We start from the raw sequence: 15,318 nt of genomic DNA on the forward strand, positions 1-15,318 counted from the left end.
CGCATGCCAAAATATTGTTACCACATTCCTATACTGATGACACGGCATCAGAATTAACAGGGGTTTTAAAAGAAAACTGCACTTTTTTTTGGGAATTGAGTCTATTATTCACAATCATAAGAACAGAAATGTTTTTTTAATGCGTTGTAATTCATAAAATACATTAACTACACGGCAGCTAATAAAAGTAGTCTATTGCGCTTTGGGTCATGACCGAAAGGATAAGATCACGGGTACAAGCGTCTGAAATGAGTTTCCTCCGCCGTGTGGCGGGGCTCTCCTTTAGAGATAGGGTGAGAAACTCTGCCATCTGAGAGAAGCTCAAAGTAAAGCAGCTGCTCCTCCACATCGAGAGGAGCCAGATGAGGTGGCTCGGGCATCTGGTCAGGATGCCACCCGAACGCCTCCCTCGGGAGGTGTTAAGGGCACGTCCAACCGGTAGGAGGCCATGGGGAAGACCCAGTCTCCTGGCTGGCCTAGGAACGCCTTGTGACCCCCCGGGAAGAGCTGGACGAAGTGGCTGGGGAGAGGGAAGTCTAGGCTTCCCTGCTTAGGCTGCTGCCCCCGCGACACGACCTCGGATAAGCGGAAGAAGATGGATGGATATTGCGCGCATAGAGCTCTCTAAAAACATCCAAAAACTTCCAACACTCCATTTACATCTCGTGACCTGAATATTAACCAAGTATTACAGATATTGTTGATATAAGCACTAACACAGACAAACTATTTTTAGCTTTATAATGATCACAAAGAGATAACTAGCTTATGCAGCTACAGTATTGATATACTGTGCTGCTGCTGCATTGCCTCCGAGTTGGTGAACGTTAATTCTATATTCTAAATCATTCCTCTAACTTGTATAGTAGAAGGTTGTTGCCATAAACAGATAAGTTGGTCAACTTTGACATTGAACTTTGACCCAGTAATGGCGAGAAAGACACGGAAAAACGCTTGTTTGTGGCCACAATTTAAAAAATAAATACATTTTTAAAAATCCCACCTTTCGGGAGGATTTTGATTAATTCATTATCTAAATGGGAATATAGTAACACCCTATCAGTTTAAATCTCAGTGAGAGCAGACTTTTTAGAGTAAGTGGTTGTTTTATCATGTGCATAATTTGTATTTCTGTTTAGCGCTTAGCATTACTGCGACAGTACAAGATGCTTAGTATTTCACTAAAGCTGGAACTGTTTAGCACAAAGCTTCTAAAATTTGTAGCTCATCCTCCTTATTACCAGGCTCAAAAATGTAAGGTTCTGATCATCATTTGTTCCAAACTAATTGTGGTTGCCTGTCATAAAGTCTGCCATGGTTAGTAGTGTTGTGCTGTGTCTGTCGATCAATCAATCAATCAATCGATCAATCAATCAAGGTTTATTTATAAAGCCCTAAATCACAAGTGTCTTGAAGGGCTGCACAAACCACAATGACAACGTCTGATCTGAAACCTAAGTCTGGGCAGGAAAACACTTAAAACCCAAAATGGGAAAAAGGAGAAACCTTGGGAAGGGGTTGCAGATGTGGGGACTAGCTTCTGGTTGACCAGATGCAATGGATGCCAAGTGGGTACAGTTATTGCATTGCATCTGTGAAATTAATATGCTGCTCTATGCTTAAAATGACCAAAATACATAAATATTACACCTTATTATGAATGTGTCTGTTATAACATTACATGTATACTTGCAGTGTGTATACAGTATACAATGTTAATGGAGGGTTTTGGATGTGTTTAGAGCATTTATAGGCAGAATAGAGCGACTTCCTTTTGCTCCATTGTTCCCTGACTTTTGCTAGCGTTTTATGAGTTAGTGCATACAAAAGAAAAACATACAGATTATGAGCTTGTCTCCAATAGGGAATATGAATGTGAGGCAACAATGAAACAAGTGCAGTTTCCCTTTAACATGGTCACAGGGGCACCAAGGATCTAGCCCACAACCATCTGGTTGGGGCCAACCACGCTACAATTCTGAGCCATGCTGCCCCTTTTAATAACTAAAATAATAAAAATTATTTTATTTAAGTCCGACCTTATTTTGTGTATCCTCCTAACCCGAAGCAGAGGTGGAGGAGCTATTCCCCTTTTGGCTGAGAGCTTACTTAATGTCCAAATAAATACATCCACCTCTCTGTGACGTCACAACGTAGACAGACTGCTAAACCTTCGAACAGAGGCATCCAAAACTGTGTGCAAGCATGAAACGTATGATTTGATGCCTGGGCATTGTTTAACACAAGTATCCAATATGGTAACAACACTAGTAAGTCAGAAAAGATTAAATTCCTCATAAGTCCCTTTTAATATAATTTTTTAACACCATTTTTTTTTCATTTAATCTATTAATTAATATGTTATTAAAATAACATAATTTAAGATGGTCAATCCTGCACTGTTTAATAATAATTTAGATGTCCTTATGAAGGTCATTTTTTAAATAAGAATGATGTCTTAAAAATTGTTTGATTCAACCACATTTAATGAGTCCAGGAGAAAAACATCTGAGAAATAATTAAGTGGTGTCATTCAGTTTCAATTCCAGCGTCCAAACATATGTCATGACCTGGTTAATAGTCGGCCCAGTCCACATAAATCTGTCACTTATTCTTTTAGGCTTTGGTTGTGTGTATCAAATGGCAGGTAATAGTATATATAGTAATAGTCTTTAAACTGTCAGTGAGTTGTGGGTTAAGGTGAGGAGTCCGTGTGGAAAGACAAGTAGTGTTTCAGGTGCTACGTCTAACTTTCACCAGCTGTTGTAAAATTCTTCCGGCAGCTCTAATTGTTGTGTGTGTGGTTTAGTATAAGGATACACGGGGATTACCCGACATAGCCAGAATGCCTGCTGTCTAAGTGTGCATTGTATAGGAACAAGAGGTCATTCTCTGGTTTCTCAGTACAGTCTGACATGGGACATAATGTGCATCCTCTCCAGGCTGAGTTATCCAAAAAAATACATCTTTTGTTTGCATAATTGGCTGAATGAATACTTCGTGCAAAACAGGGAGAGCATACGATGTAACCAGTCTGTTTTAATTGATTATACATTTCGAAAATGTTTAGCTCTTGAATGGTGCTTTTTTTCTTTGGATAGAAACATAAATAATGGCTGTTCTGTTGTCAGTGTCAAGGTTTTTGATAGTCGGGGTGTTGTGCTGTTTAGTATGAGTCAACTGTTGTTCTTGTCCAGGCCTCGCCGATAAACTAAGATAAGCTTAGTATAATCGTCAGCATTATCTCTCTCAGCAACAAACTGCTGGTGCGGTTTAATGTTGCTCTTCACTCCGAAAATGTATTTGTGACCCAAATGACATACAGCGACATATTTGAGAGCTATTATGTGTAGTGTCTATCTAGTGTGAGGTTTTAATGAATCATAGGTAAGGAGCATTGTTTTTTCTGTCTGCCCATGCAGCATGCTGCCTTTGTTTCTGAAGGACGGTCTTTTCGTGCCCTACGTTGTGACCTCGCTGGCCTTCCTCTTCCTTGGCACCTACTTGCTGTCGGCACTGGACCACTGCTCAGAAGAAGAGCTTGGGCTGGAAGCTTACCGAAAACTTTTGTTCTTCCTACCCAACTTGGACCTGGCTTGCATAGTCAGATGGAAGGTCAGTGTCAACAACCTTTGCAATGACATGAATAAAGATCAAATATAAAGAGTATTGTGACCAAACTTATTATATTTGATCAATTAATCCACCATCGTTATTAATCTGGTTCAAAATTTTAATGCAAATAACTCTTCTCAAAATCTGTCCGAAAAAATGTGGGAAGTTTCTCCAAGTGTTATTGTCTATCACACATAGTAGTAGTGACAGGCTGCAGAATTAAACAAGTCAAAATGGAAGATGCTAAACAGCTCTGGCTCTCTTCCTGGGAAATTTGAGTACCAAAAGAGCATGATGGAAGAAGCTACCAACATATTTTATGTTTTGTGTCATCAAACGGTGGCCATGGTACGGTTCTCTCTCGTAGTTGTTGTGTTTTTCTTTGTTTCTTGCATTGAAAAGAGAGCACAGTCTACAAAGCCCTTCAATTGTAAAATACCACTTTAGAATCTATCTGTTGGCCTTGTGTTGAGGTGGTGACTTGTCCAGAGTGTAGCCGGCCTTCCACCCGGGTGCAGCTAGGATAGGCTTCAGCCCCTGAACATAAAAGTCCACATCAATGTGGATACATGTTTGTTTAGAAAAACTGTTTTTTGTTAACATGAACACGATGTTAAAGGTTTTAAATAAACACGTTAAAAGCAAATACATATGCCTGAGCCGATACTACATTTTGCTGTTCTGACATATTATTGCTGATAAACAGCATTATTTTGAGACCAAATTAAGCAAAAATGTAATCATAATGAATATATTAATAATAATTTCTTATAAGTATTCCTTTCAAATACAATTTTTGGGGGATTTGTCATTAGTTTTTGTTACCACTGTAATTGGAAGGTCAATAACTTTGAATAAAGCTAAATAAAACTGAATCCCTGTTAGCAAAAATTGCACTTCCATTAATTTTAAACATCTTGAAGTTTATTATTTTAACCAGTTGGAAAAACTGGTTTGGGTGATGTTTTTTTGCCATCTCTTTCTAACAACTTTGGCATACAGTACTAGCTCATTTGTCAGTGTTGGGCCCATCTTGCTCACTGGTGTGTAGCTGAAATGTTCCCACACTAGACATTTGGCCCTGCAGAAATTTTTTTCCTGATAATTTTTGTTACTTTGTGGTGCCTCTATGAGGTTGCGCCTTCGCCCACATAGACAAAGATTGTGGATGACTGACAAAAGGATTCACTCAGTTAATTTAATTCTACTATTGAGTAAATGCACTCAGATGCAAAGAGTGAAGCACAGAGTGAACCCTTCTGTATGCTGTTTGAAAGCAAAAGTGGAAGAAAACAAACACCCACGGACATGCAGTTAATCGATGACAGCAAAATTATCAAGTTGATTTTAAAATTTATCGTTTGATCAATTTATTGTATTTATTGTATACATCGGCCCAGGGCAATGTATACATTCCCTCTTTCTTGAGTCATTTTGCTGATGCAAAATGAAACACCATTTTTTAAAGATTAAATAGGAACTATATTTAATTGTGATCATTTGAAATTAATCCATTGCAACCCTGTGATTTATCTGATAAAGATGTCTACAGTAGTTTATTCACAGTTTCGTGAATCCTTGTAGGTGAAAAAATATCTTTACTTCCAATTTATTTGGTGTCCACCTGTGTCATTATAATAAAATGAATGGTGCAGTACTGTAACACACATGCACATCCTACTTCTTTTTCTGTTTGTTCTGCTGTTAGCGAAGAGCTTATTAGGTAATGGACTCACTGGATCTAAACACAGTAAAAGTAATAATTTACGATAATAACTTTTTTTAACACTCTGATGTATGATATGAATGATAACCAATAATATGTATAAGGTATGATAATCGTCTAAAAATATTTTTTGGGGTTGTGTTCGATTATTTTAAAATTCTACATAGATCCCTTTTCTATGGTATAATTTGGAATGTTAATTCCTTGATCTGGGTTACGTTTTTACTAGGGATGTTCGATAATATCAGACTGACGACATCATCGGCTGATAAATGCTTTAAAATGTAATATCGGAAATTATCGGTATCGGTTTCAAAATTATCTGTATCGGTTTCAAAAAGTAAAATTTATGGCTTTTTAAAACGCCGCTGTGTGCACGCACGTAGGGAGAAGTACAAAGCGGCAATAAACCTTAAAAGCACTGCCTTTGCGTGTCGGCCCAATCACATAATATCTACTGGTTTTCACAAGTGAATGCATGCATACTTGGTCAACAGCCATACAGGTCACACTCAGGGTGGCCATATAAAAAACTTTAAAAATATGCGCCACACTGTGAACCCACATCAAACAAGAATGACAAACACATTTTGGGAAAACATCCGCATCCGTAACATAACATAAACACAACCGAACAAATACCCAGAACCCCTGGCAGCACTAACTCTTCCGGGATGCTACACCCCCCCCCCCCCCAACCCTGCCCACCAACCTCCTCATGCTCTCTCAGGAAGAGCATGTCTTAAATTCCAAGCTGCTGTTTTGCGGCATGTTTAAAAAAAAAATGCACTTTGTGACTTCAATAACAAATATGGCAGTGCCATATTGGCATTTTTGATTTATTTTGAAAAACCTTGTTACATTGTTTAGTTCATCCAGCCGGGCCTCACGACAAATTAGGCATAATAATATGTTAATTCCACGACTGTATCTATCGGTATCGGTTGATATCGGAATCGGTAATTAATAGTTTGACAATATCGGAATATATGGGATATCGGCAAAAAAGCAATTATCGGACATCTGTAGTTTTTACTATATGAAGGGTAAGCAGACTGTGACGGCTGCATCAATGAAGTAACAAGAGTGACATCATACTACAGTGACGCAATATAGCACACTAATAATTAAAATGTGAGAGAGTATACAGTATCACGAGAACAAGACCAACATTATTTGTACACACTGGATCATACGCTCTGGTCTCAAAGCCAAGTCCTTGCAAATTGAAACACTTCCTCCCTTGAACAATAAACACTTTGAATTATTTCTCCATTGTGACACATTTAAAATGTCATCCATCCATCCATTTTCTACCGCTTATTCCCTTTCGGGGTCGCGGGTGGCGCTGGCGCCTATCTCAGCTACAATCGGGCGGAAGGCAGGGTACACCCTGGACAAGTCGCCACCTCATCGCAGGGCCAACACAGATAGACAGACAACATTCACACTCACATTCACACACTAGGGCCAATTTTAGTGTCATGTTTTTTAAAATTCTATTCCCAGTGAAACATTCCATTTTCTTTATTAACTACTCATTGGACTGCAGTGTATCTAACGACACCCCTAACCTATTTTACTATCTTACATCCCGCATAAGATCATGCAAAGGTTTGTGCAACATCGGAATGTAATGGTTGGAAAATGTCATGTCATATTTATCGACTTATCACAGTAGTATTGAATGTGCTCAGAAAGTACTTCAACACACACTGAAATGTTTTAACCAAATATTGTTTATAAAATAAATAGACACTATATACTTTCTTGAAAGAAAAAACATTAAAAATTGTTGTGGTTTCTAAGTCATGTTATGTCCCTCCATTTTAGAGTGATTTGTTTAATAATTAAGGAAAAACGATGGTTGCACGTCCGGTTCAGGTGACATCACGCAGGTTCACTTCCCGTTGTAGACATTTTCGTGTCATATTCCTTCGTGTAAGTATCGATCATTCTGTCCGAAGAGAGTGTTGTAGGCTCAATGTGCACAATTATTAGCTTAGTTTGACTGACTGCAATATTTTTATATAAGTTTAGATTGGGGTGTATTGTTTCTTAATGAGGAAATATGTTACTGTCTCCTGTGTCCATGATAGTATTTAAACTAGCTCACCAGCCATTAGTGGGCTAGCTTGCTTCTCCAGCAAAAAAGCAAAATCCACGGTCCTAACGAGGTTTACTTATAAAAGCATTATTCGTTATATCCTCCTTTAACTTTAGAGGAATTTTGTTTTTAGTAAAGTTTAGGGGACATTCTACCTGAAGTTCCTTATTAAAACACATTTTAGAAATGATCATGTTGCTTATATTTTTGAAAATGTATACAGGTGCTGGTCATATTATTAGAATATCATGAAAAAATTGATTTATTTCATTAATTCCATTTAAAAGTCAAACTTGGAGAATGTATACATTCATTCCAAACAGACTGATACATTCCAACTGTTTTTTGCCAAAAAGGAGATGATTATAGCTGGCAACCAATGAAAACCCTAAATTCAACATCTCAGAAAATTAGAATATGGTGAAAAGGTCAGATATTGAAGACACCTGGTGCCACACTCTAATTAGTCAACTAACTCAAAACACCTGGAAACGCCTTTAAATGGTCTCTCGTTTGATTCTGTATGACAAACAATCATGGGGAAGACTGCTGACTTGACAACTGTCCAAAAGATGACCATTGATACTTCAAAAAAGGAGGGCAAGACACAAAAGGTCATTGCCAAAGAGGTTGGATGTTCCCAGAGCTCTGTGTCCAAGCACATTAATAGAGAGGCGAAGGGAAGACAAAGATGTGGTAGAAAAAAGTGTACAAGCAAGAGGGATAACCGCGCCCTGGAGAGGATTGTCAAACAAAACCGATTAAAAAATGTGGGGGAGATCCACAAAGAGTGGACTGCAGCTGGAGTCAGTGCTTCAAGAACCACCACGCACCGACGTATGCAAGATATGGGCTTCAGCTGTCGCATTCCTTGTGTAAAGCCACTCTTGAATAAGAGACAACGTCAAAAGCGTCTCGCCTGGAATCAAGACAAAAAGGACTGGACTGCTGCTGAGTGGTCCAAAGTTATGTTTTCAGATGAAAGTAAATTGTATGTCTCCTTTGGAAATCAAGGTCCCAGAGTCTGGAGGAAGACAGGAGAGGCACAGAATCCACGTTGCCTGAAGTCCAGTGTCAAATTTCCACAATCGGTAATGGTCTGGGGTGCCATGTCATCAGCTGGTGTTGGTCCACTGTGTTTCCTGAGGTCTAGGGTCAATGCAGCAGTCTACCAGGAAGTTTTAGAACACTTTATGCTGCCTGCCGCGGACCAATTTTATGGAGGTGAAGATTTCATTTTCCAACATGACTTGGCACCTGCACACAGTGCCAAATCTACCAGTACCTGGTTTAAGGACCATGGTATCCCTGTTCTTGATTAGCTTGCAAACTCACCTGACCTTAACCCCATTGAAAACCTATGGGGTATTCTGAAGCGGAAGATGCGAGATGCCAGACCCAACAATGCTGAAGAGCTGAAGGCCACTATTAAAGCAACCTGGGCTCTCATAACACCTGAGGAGTGCAACAGACTAGTCGACTCCATGACACGTCGTATTGCTGCAGCAATTCAGGCAAAAGGAGCTGCAACTAAGTATTGATTGCCGTACATGCTGAAACTTTCCATGTTCATACTTTTCAGTTGGCCCACATTTCTAAAAAATGTTTTTTGGTACTAGTCGTAACTAATATTCAAATTTTCTGAGATACTGAATTTGGGATTTTCAGTAATTGTCAGTACTAATCATCGAAATTTAAAGAAATAAAAATTTCAAATATATCATTATGTGTGTAATGAATTGATATAATATGTAAGTTTCACGTTCTGAATATAATTACTGAAATAAATCAACTTTTTCATGATATTCTAATAATATGAACAGCACCTGTATATTGCACTGCAAGTCCTGAGAAAGAGCCCCAATTATCCAAGTTAAGTAACCAAATTATTAGAAATCGTTTTAACTACAGAGTTTAAGTTAATAATTCCTTTCAGCCATTTCACCAAATTGGTGTCATTTGTTTTTTTACCCCTTTTGGTAATCCTAAAGTATGTCGTTTTTCAACTCAAAATTTGATATTAAATTACACAAAGTACTTAAAATGTGTATCGACCCACCTAAGGCAACTTAATTTTATTCATGAACAGGACTGAAAGTAACAGGAGTGAGTTTTTGGCATAAACATAGCAAATCCATTGACTTTACCCATTTAGCATTTAAGCAATAGTATGTTGACACTAAGCACATTACAGTGATTCAATTTTTTTTCCCTTCAAATAACAATGAATAAATATGTTATCAAATTTTGTTGTTGACGAATCCCGAGATGCAGAGACGGAGGCAGGCATTAAATAAGGAAACATGATTTAATTTAAAATACTAGAACTAGAACAAACAAAGGGTACAAACAAAAAGCACGCACGTGGGCGAATAACAAACTAGGCTATCAACAAACAAGAGCTGGAAGCAGGGGACAAAAAACAGTAAGCTACACAAAACGACCAGATATAGCGTACCTTACGCTGCAACGACACATCAGGAGCGACAATACAGAAGCGACATGCAATACATGACATCGACAAGACAATACAACAATCCAGCACTGACTGGAGGAACATAGCAGGTAAAATAGGAGCAGGCTGATAGAGCACAGGTGTGGCCACATGCCAATCAGCCGCAACTGAGGGAAAACAGCACACAGGGAGACAAACAGGAAGCTGTACCAAAATAAGAGTGCTGGCAGGAACTAAACACACAGAGGAAAAACTAAAACACAAACAAACTGTCAGTGGCAAGCCTGACATATGTACGTAACAGAAATGAGAGAAAAATGTGTCGACATATCATTGAATATACAGAAAAATTAGTAAACTTTTGTTAACCTAATTTTGACCTTCTCATGGCCTACAGAAGATCTGAATTGATCCAACTTCTTGTGGACCATGTGACTTGTAAAATATTCAAAATTTTTCAGAGATGGGAATATGTCAGGGTGACAGTACATAACTAAAGTGTTGATTGTAACTAAATTGTTGTTGTTGTTGTTTTAAGGATCATAAGCTTAAAGTATAGTTAGAATGAAAAAATAACTATAATATTTCTTTACATACAAAACCCCCGATTGGGTGGAATGAGCCTTAAGTTTGCTACTAGACCACCAAAGCTGGTGCGTTTGTAAATTGCATCTGTGTATATATAAAGAAAGATCATGTGCTACTCTAAGCTGTGCTGTTTGGAGAATGAAAGCTGCTGCCAACCTAAGAATTATTTATCGCTTATTTAAGTTTCCACAGTGTCTGAAGAGGCTGCGGTGCCAGGCTTGTAGCAGAAGGGGCATTGGTAGGGTGTCAGAGATTAAGAGAAGGTGTCTTTTTATAGCGTGTGTCATTAACACACGTTTGCCTAGATATATTTATTTACACAAGCAGCATAAATAGCGAGCGCCGCTGATGGTGATAGGGTTTCATGGGTTTGGGTGGGTCTGCGGGCACAAGGTGTTTCCTCTGTCGTACATGCTGATTTATGTTCGGGTCATAAAGCTTAAATAGACGTAGAAATGATCTCACTCTCACCATCAGCTGTTTGCATCACTGGTGGTAAATTAAATTATATCTTGGTTTGATAGATTATAGTCACATTACAACTGTTACTTTCTAACCTGCTGTGCCAGGGCCTTTTTTCACACTGGCAGTGGTCTCTTCTTGGGTACATGTTATAAAACTGTAGTGATTAAATGTCATTAACCTTCTAACGATGGAGTTCCACAGACATTTTTCAAGAGCCAAAACAGATTCCCTGTCAGGGTCCTAATTCTTTACTTTCAGATGAAAGTAAAGAATTCACCCACATGTGTGTATTATCATGATTTCTCCCGAATCATGTTATTTACGCACAAATTTTGAAGGAATTAATAAATATGCTTTCCTAGACTACTGCTGGAGATTGTAGCAATACTACTAAAGAAGGGGTCAGTATACATACATGTTTCAATGATGGGAATATGAGGAAAGTATAGACCTCTCCAGTCAAATTAACTTGCGCAAAATTGGCTGGATCAAGCAAAAGTAGTGCAAATTGCAGCAATCATTTGAATGATTCTGCCTTTAAAGAAGCATTTTGGTCAGATTTTGGATGTAAAAATGTAAAAAAGAGCCAAATGCCAAATGCAATTCCGTGAATCAGGAGCACCTTCGAGGGAAGAAAGACTAAAGCCTGGTTTTTACTCTTGTGTCACGGTACTTGCGAAAGTCTTTCTCCTCCCCCTGGTTACCCTACCACAAGTCCTGATGTGCACTTCTCAGAAATCTTAGATTGCTGTCACCGGCAAAGCTTTGCGCAGAGTAGGGCTGGGCCATATGGCCTTTTTTAAATATCTCGATATTTTTAGGCTATATCGCGATATACGATATATATCTCGATTTTTTTGACTTGGCCTTGAATGAACACTTAGCAGCGATATATCATGTATATTGATATATCGCCCAGCCCTACCGCAGAGCTGTGATTGGTCAGCTTTTGCCGAAAAGGTGCCCTGAGCAGCAGCACGAATTGATAACTCCTCTTGTCTCTTGGTGGCCAAGCTGGTATGTCATATGGACTCCCTCCACTTTTCACTGCATGTGTTGGGTCGTACTCGCACAAAAATAGGTCATACTTAAGATTTGGTCTTTTATTTTGGAGTAAAAATTGAACAACTAAGTATCGAAGATCTTCAAGTAAGCGACCACTGTTGTATTGTATTTGATCTGTCGTTCACACTGGCACAGACCACCTTTCAAAGTAAAGAAACATATACGCATTCTATATGAATGTGCAATCAGTTGGTTTTCTGCCTCATTTGACCCAACTATCAATCAATCAATGATTATTTATATATCCCTAAATCACTGGTGTCTCGAAGGGCTGCACAAACCACAACAACATCCTCGGTAGAGCCCACATAGGGGCAAGGAAAACTCACACCCAGTGGGACGTCGGTGACAGTGACAATGATGACTATGAGAAACCTTGGAGAGGACCTCTAGGAGACCGAAAGCAATGGATGTCGAGCGGGTCTAACATGATACTGTGAAAGTTCAATCCATATTGGATCCAACACAACCGCGAGAGTCCAGCCCGAAATGGATCCAACACAGTAGCGAGAGTCCCGTCCATAGTGGAGCCAACAGGAAACCATCCCAAGCCTTTGCTAGTTGTGATGATGTTAACACATTTATGGCAAACTTCAATTGCCGTTGTGTAACTGTTTTGAACACTGTATCACCAGTTAAAAATACTCTTGGTTCTCTTAAGTAATTTTGGCCTAAAGCCATTTCCAGCCTTAGGAGAAGCTGTCAAAAAGTGAAACGTTTGTGGAAAGCCGAAAAATTAGAGATGCCTAGACTTATTGAGGTATTAATAAAGGGCCTGATATGGCCCTTTATTAATACCTCAATATTTTTATTCCACGTAACGATACACGATATATATCTCGATATTTTGCATTGAATTCAAATTTGATGCATATAATCATAGCAGTATGATGATTCTGTGTCTACAAATAAAAACATTCTTGTCCATACTGCATTAATATATGCTCATTTTAAACTTTTATGCAGAGAGGGAAATCACAACTAAGTCAATTTACCAAAAGTGTGTTTATTAAACAATTATTAAGCAGTGGCACAAACATTCATGTCATTTCCAAAACAGAAAGTGCAAGATTGTCAGAGACATTTTAAAACAAGCTATTAGTGCACTTTTGTGCATGATGTCACTAAGATGACGTATCAAAACAACACTAAATTAAAAGTGCACTTTTTGTACAGAACGCCACTACAATAGTTTAAAACAAACAAAGTGCACTTTTGTGCATGATGTCACACAAGACATTTCAATAACTGTCAAATAAAAATGAGCTGCATAATAGGAAATCAAATAGTGTATGTCCTTCGCTATATGGTAGGTTCCTGCGGATGTTATCTCCTTCTGTTATTGACTATTTTTTTCATACGGTGTTGATCTGGAAATTGTTGCTTGGGCATTTTGTGGGTGTGGCACCGGCCGAGATGTTGACATAACGTTAAACTGCCAATTATTGGCACACGCACACACTAGGTGTGGTGAAATTATTTTCTGCATTTGACTCATCACCCTTGATCACCCCCTGAGAGGTGAGGGGAGCAGTGGGCAGCAGCGGTGGCCGCGCTCAGGAATCATTTTGGTGATTTAAACCCCATTTCCAACCCTTGATGGTGAGTGCCAAGCAGGGAGGCAATTGGTCCCATTTTTATAGTCTTTGATATGACTCGGCTGCGGTTTGAACTCACAACCTACCGATATCAGGGCCGACACTCTAACCACTAGGCCGGAGTTTTAAGCACTCTTCATTCTCTAGCGGGTGACTTTTCAAATGATGCTACAAATTAGCAGTAGGTGCTACTTTTTGTAGCTCCGCTTTCGCCGCATCCACATTTTCCTGCTTGAAGCCAGACCACCGCCAGGCCGTGGACCTCGTGCTGTTTTTCTTAGGAATTAATTTTTCCTTCATTTGTTACCTGATTCGCACCTTCTTTTTCTCGTATTACCACTCGCTAGCATCAGAGCTAACCTTACCCATGCCGCTACCTCTGCTCCGCGAGGGCGTATGACGTGCACGCGTGACAGTACGTGACGTACGTATGAAGGTGCGCTTGTTTTACGTCTCTGTGAGAAGGAGAGACAAGAAAGAGAGGGAGAAGCCTGTAGTGTAATGCCAGCAGCTTAAAGCAACTGCGTGAGAACGTATACTCGAATACTCACAATATACCCATTTTCTATATCGCACAGAGACAAACCCGCGATTTATCGAGTATATTTGATATATCGCCCAGCCCTACCTAGACTCCATTTTAAAGAAATGATAATGTAGCTTTTCGATGAGGTGGCGACTTGTCCAGGGTGTACACCGCCTTCCGCCCGATTGTAGCTGAGATAGGGACAAGCGACCCCAAAGGGAATACTGTAAGTGGTAGAAAATGGATGGATGGATGGATAATGGAGCTAAATAAAATGATTCAACGCGCTCACTCAGCTTTCTTTTCACATTTTGTTTTTCCTTAAGAAAAACACTAAAATCTTCTTGTTGCATCCCCATATCTGATCTGCCTGTGTACACACAGGATGACTGTAATAGATTTTTTTAACTTCTTTGTGAACAAAGTGCAAGACATAAGGGCCAACTTACTCAGTGGCCTAGCGGTTAGAGCAGGGGTGCCCATTACGTCGATCGCGATCGACTGGTCGATCTCGGAGGGTGTGTCAGTCGATCTCAAGCCAGGCATTAAAAAATATACATAAAAATGAGCAATCATCAATCATACCAAGACTTCACTTTCGTCAGTTGTTTGACATTCTCGGCACCCGAGGATCTTGTGAGATGACGCTGGCTGCTGCGAGCTCATATTTAAGAAAAAAATCACTAACAGGGCGGACGCAGAGAAACACATTTTATTTCTAGAGACTCCGTACCTACTGTCAAAACTCTAAAGACCGACAGCACAGTTCTTGTCTTCACCATAAAAGACCTGTTTCATCCTGCCTGTGCTAACAAAATAAGAGTCTCAGAAAGCTAGCGTGCACAAGCTAGCAAGCTATGGAGTTTGATGCCAATGTATTTCTCCCCCGCCCTCAGCGACCGCTTTCTCACTTGCTTGCCCACCCGCACACTCACTGACGTCACTCACCTGCTGCCAGACATTAAAGGGCCACACAAATATGCTACTCTCATAACAAAGTGTTTAAAAACGAGTATGCAAGTTGGACAAATGAGATGCCAAATCCAACCACTTTCATGTGGTATTGGACAGAAAGGAGGACTTTTTTTTTCCTCCATTTGAAAATGCGGACGTTATCAGCACCACTGTCCAATTCCAATGAAAGCAAGTCATCAGAATCAATTACACCAACTT

The 15,318-nt window shown here is 39.4% G+C and overlaps 1 protein-coding gene across 1 annotated transcript in view; it reads left to right on the plus strand.

The window, feature by feature from the left end:
• The window catches only part of alg6 (ALG6 alpha-1,3-glucosyltransferase), a 57,426-nt gene that overhangs the window by 27,969 nt on the left and 14,139 nt on the right, over nt 1-15,318 (plus strand). Inside the window, exon 13 of the mRNA XM_061883689.1 lies at nt 3,423-3,615. Within this exon, the coding sequence (XP_061739673.1) occupies nt 3,423-3,615 (193 nt within the window). The remainder of the gene's footprint in view (nt 1-3,422; nt 3,616-15,318) is intronic.

The sequence above is a fragment of the Nerophis ophidion genome, linkage group LG22 (genome assembly GCF_033978795.1).
Source record: "Nerophis ophidion isolate RoL-2023_Sa linkage group LG22, RoL_Noph_v1.0, whole genome shotgun sequence".
In the NCBI taxonomy this organism is placed as follows: domain Eukaryota; kingdom Metazoa; phylum Chordata; class Actinopteri; order Syngnathiformes; family Syngnathidae; genus Nerophis; species Nerophis ophidion.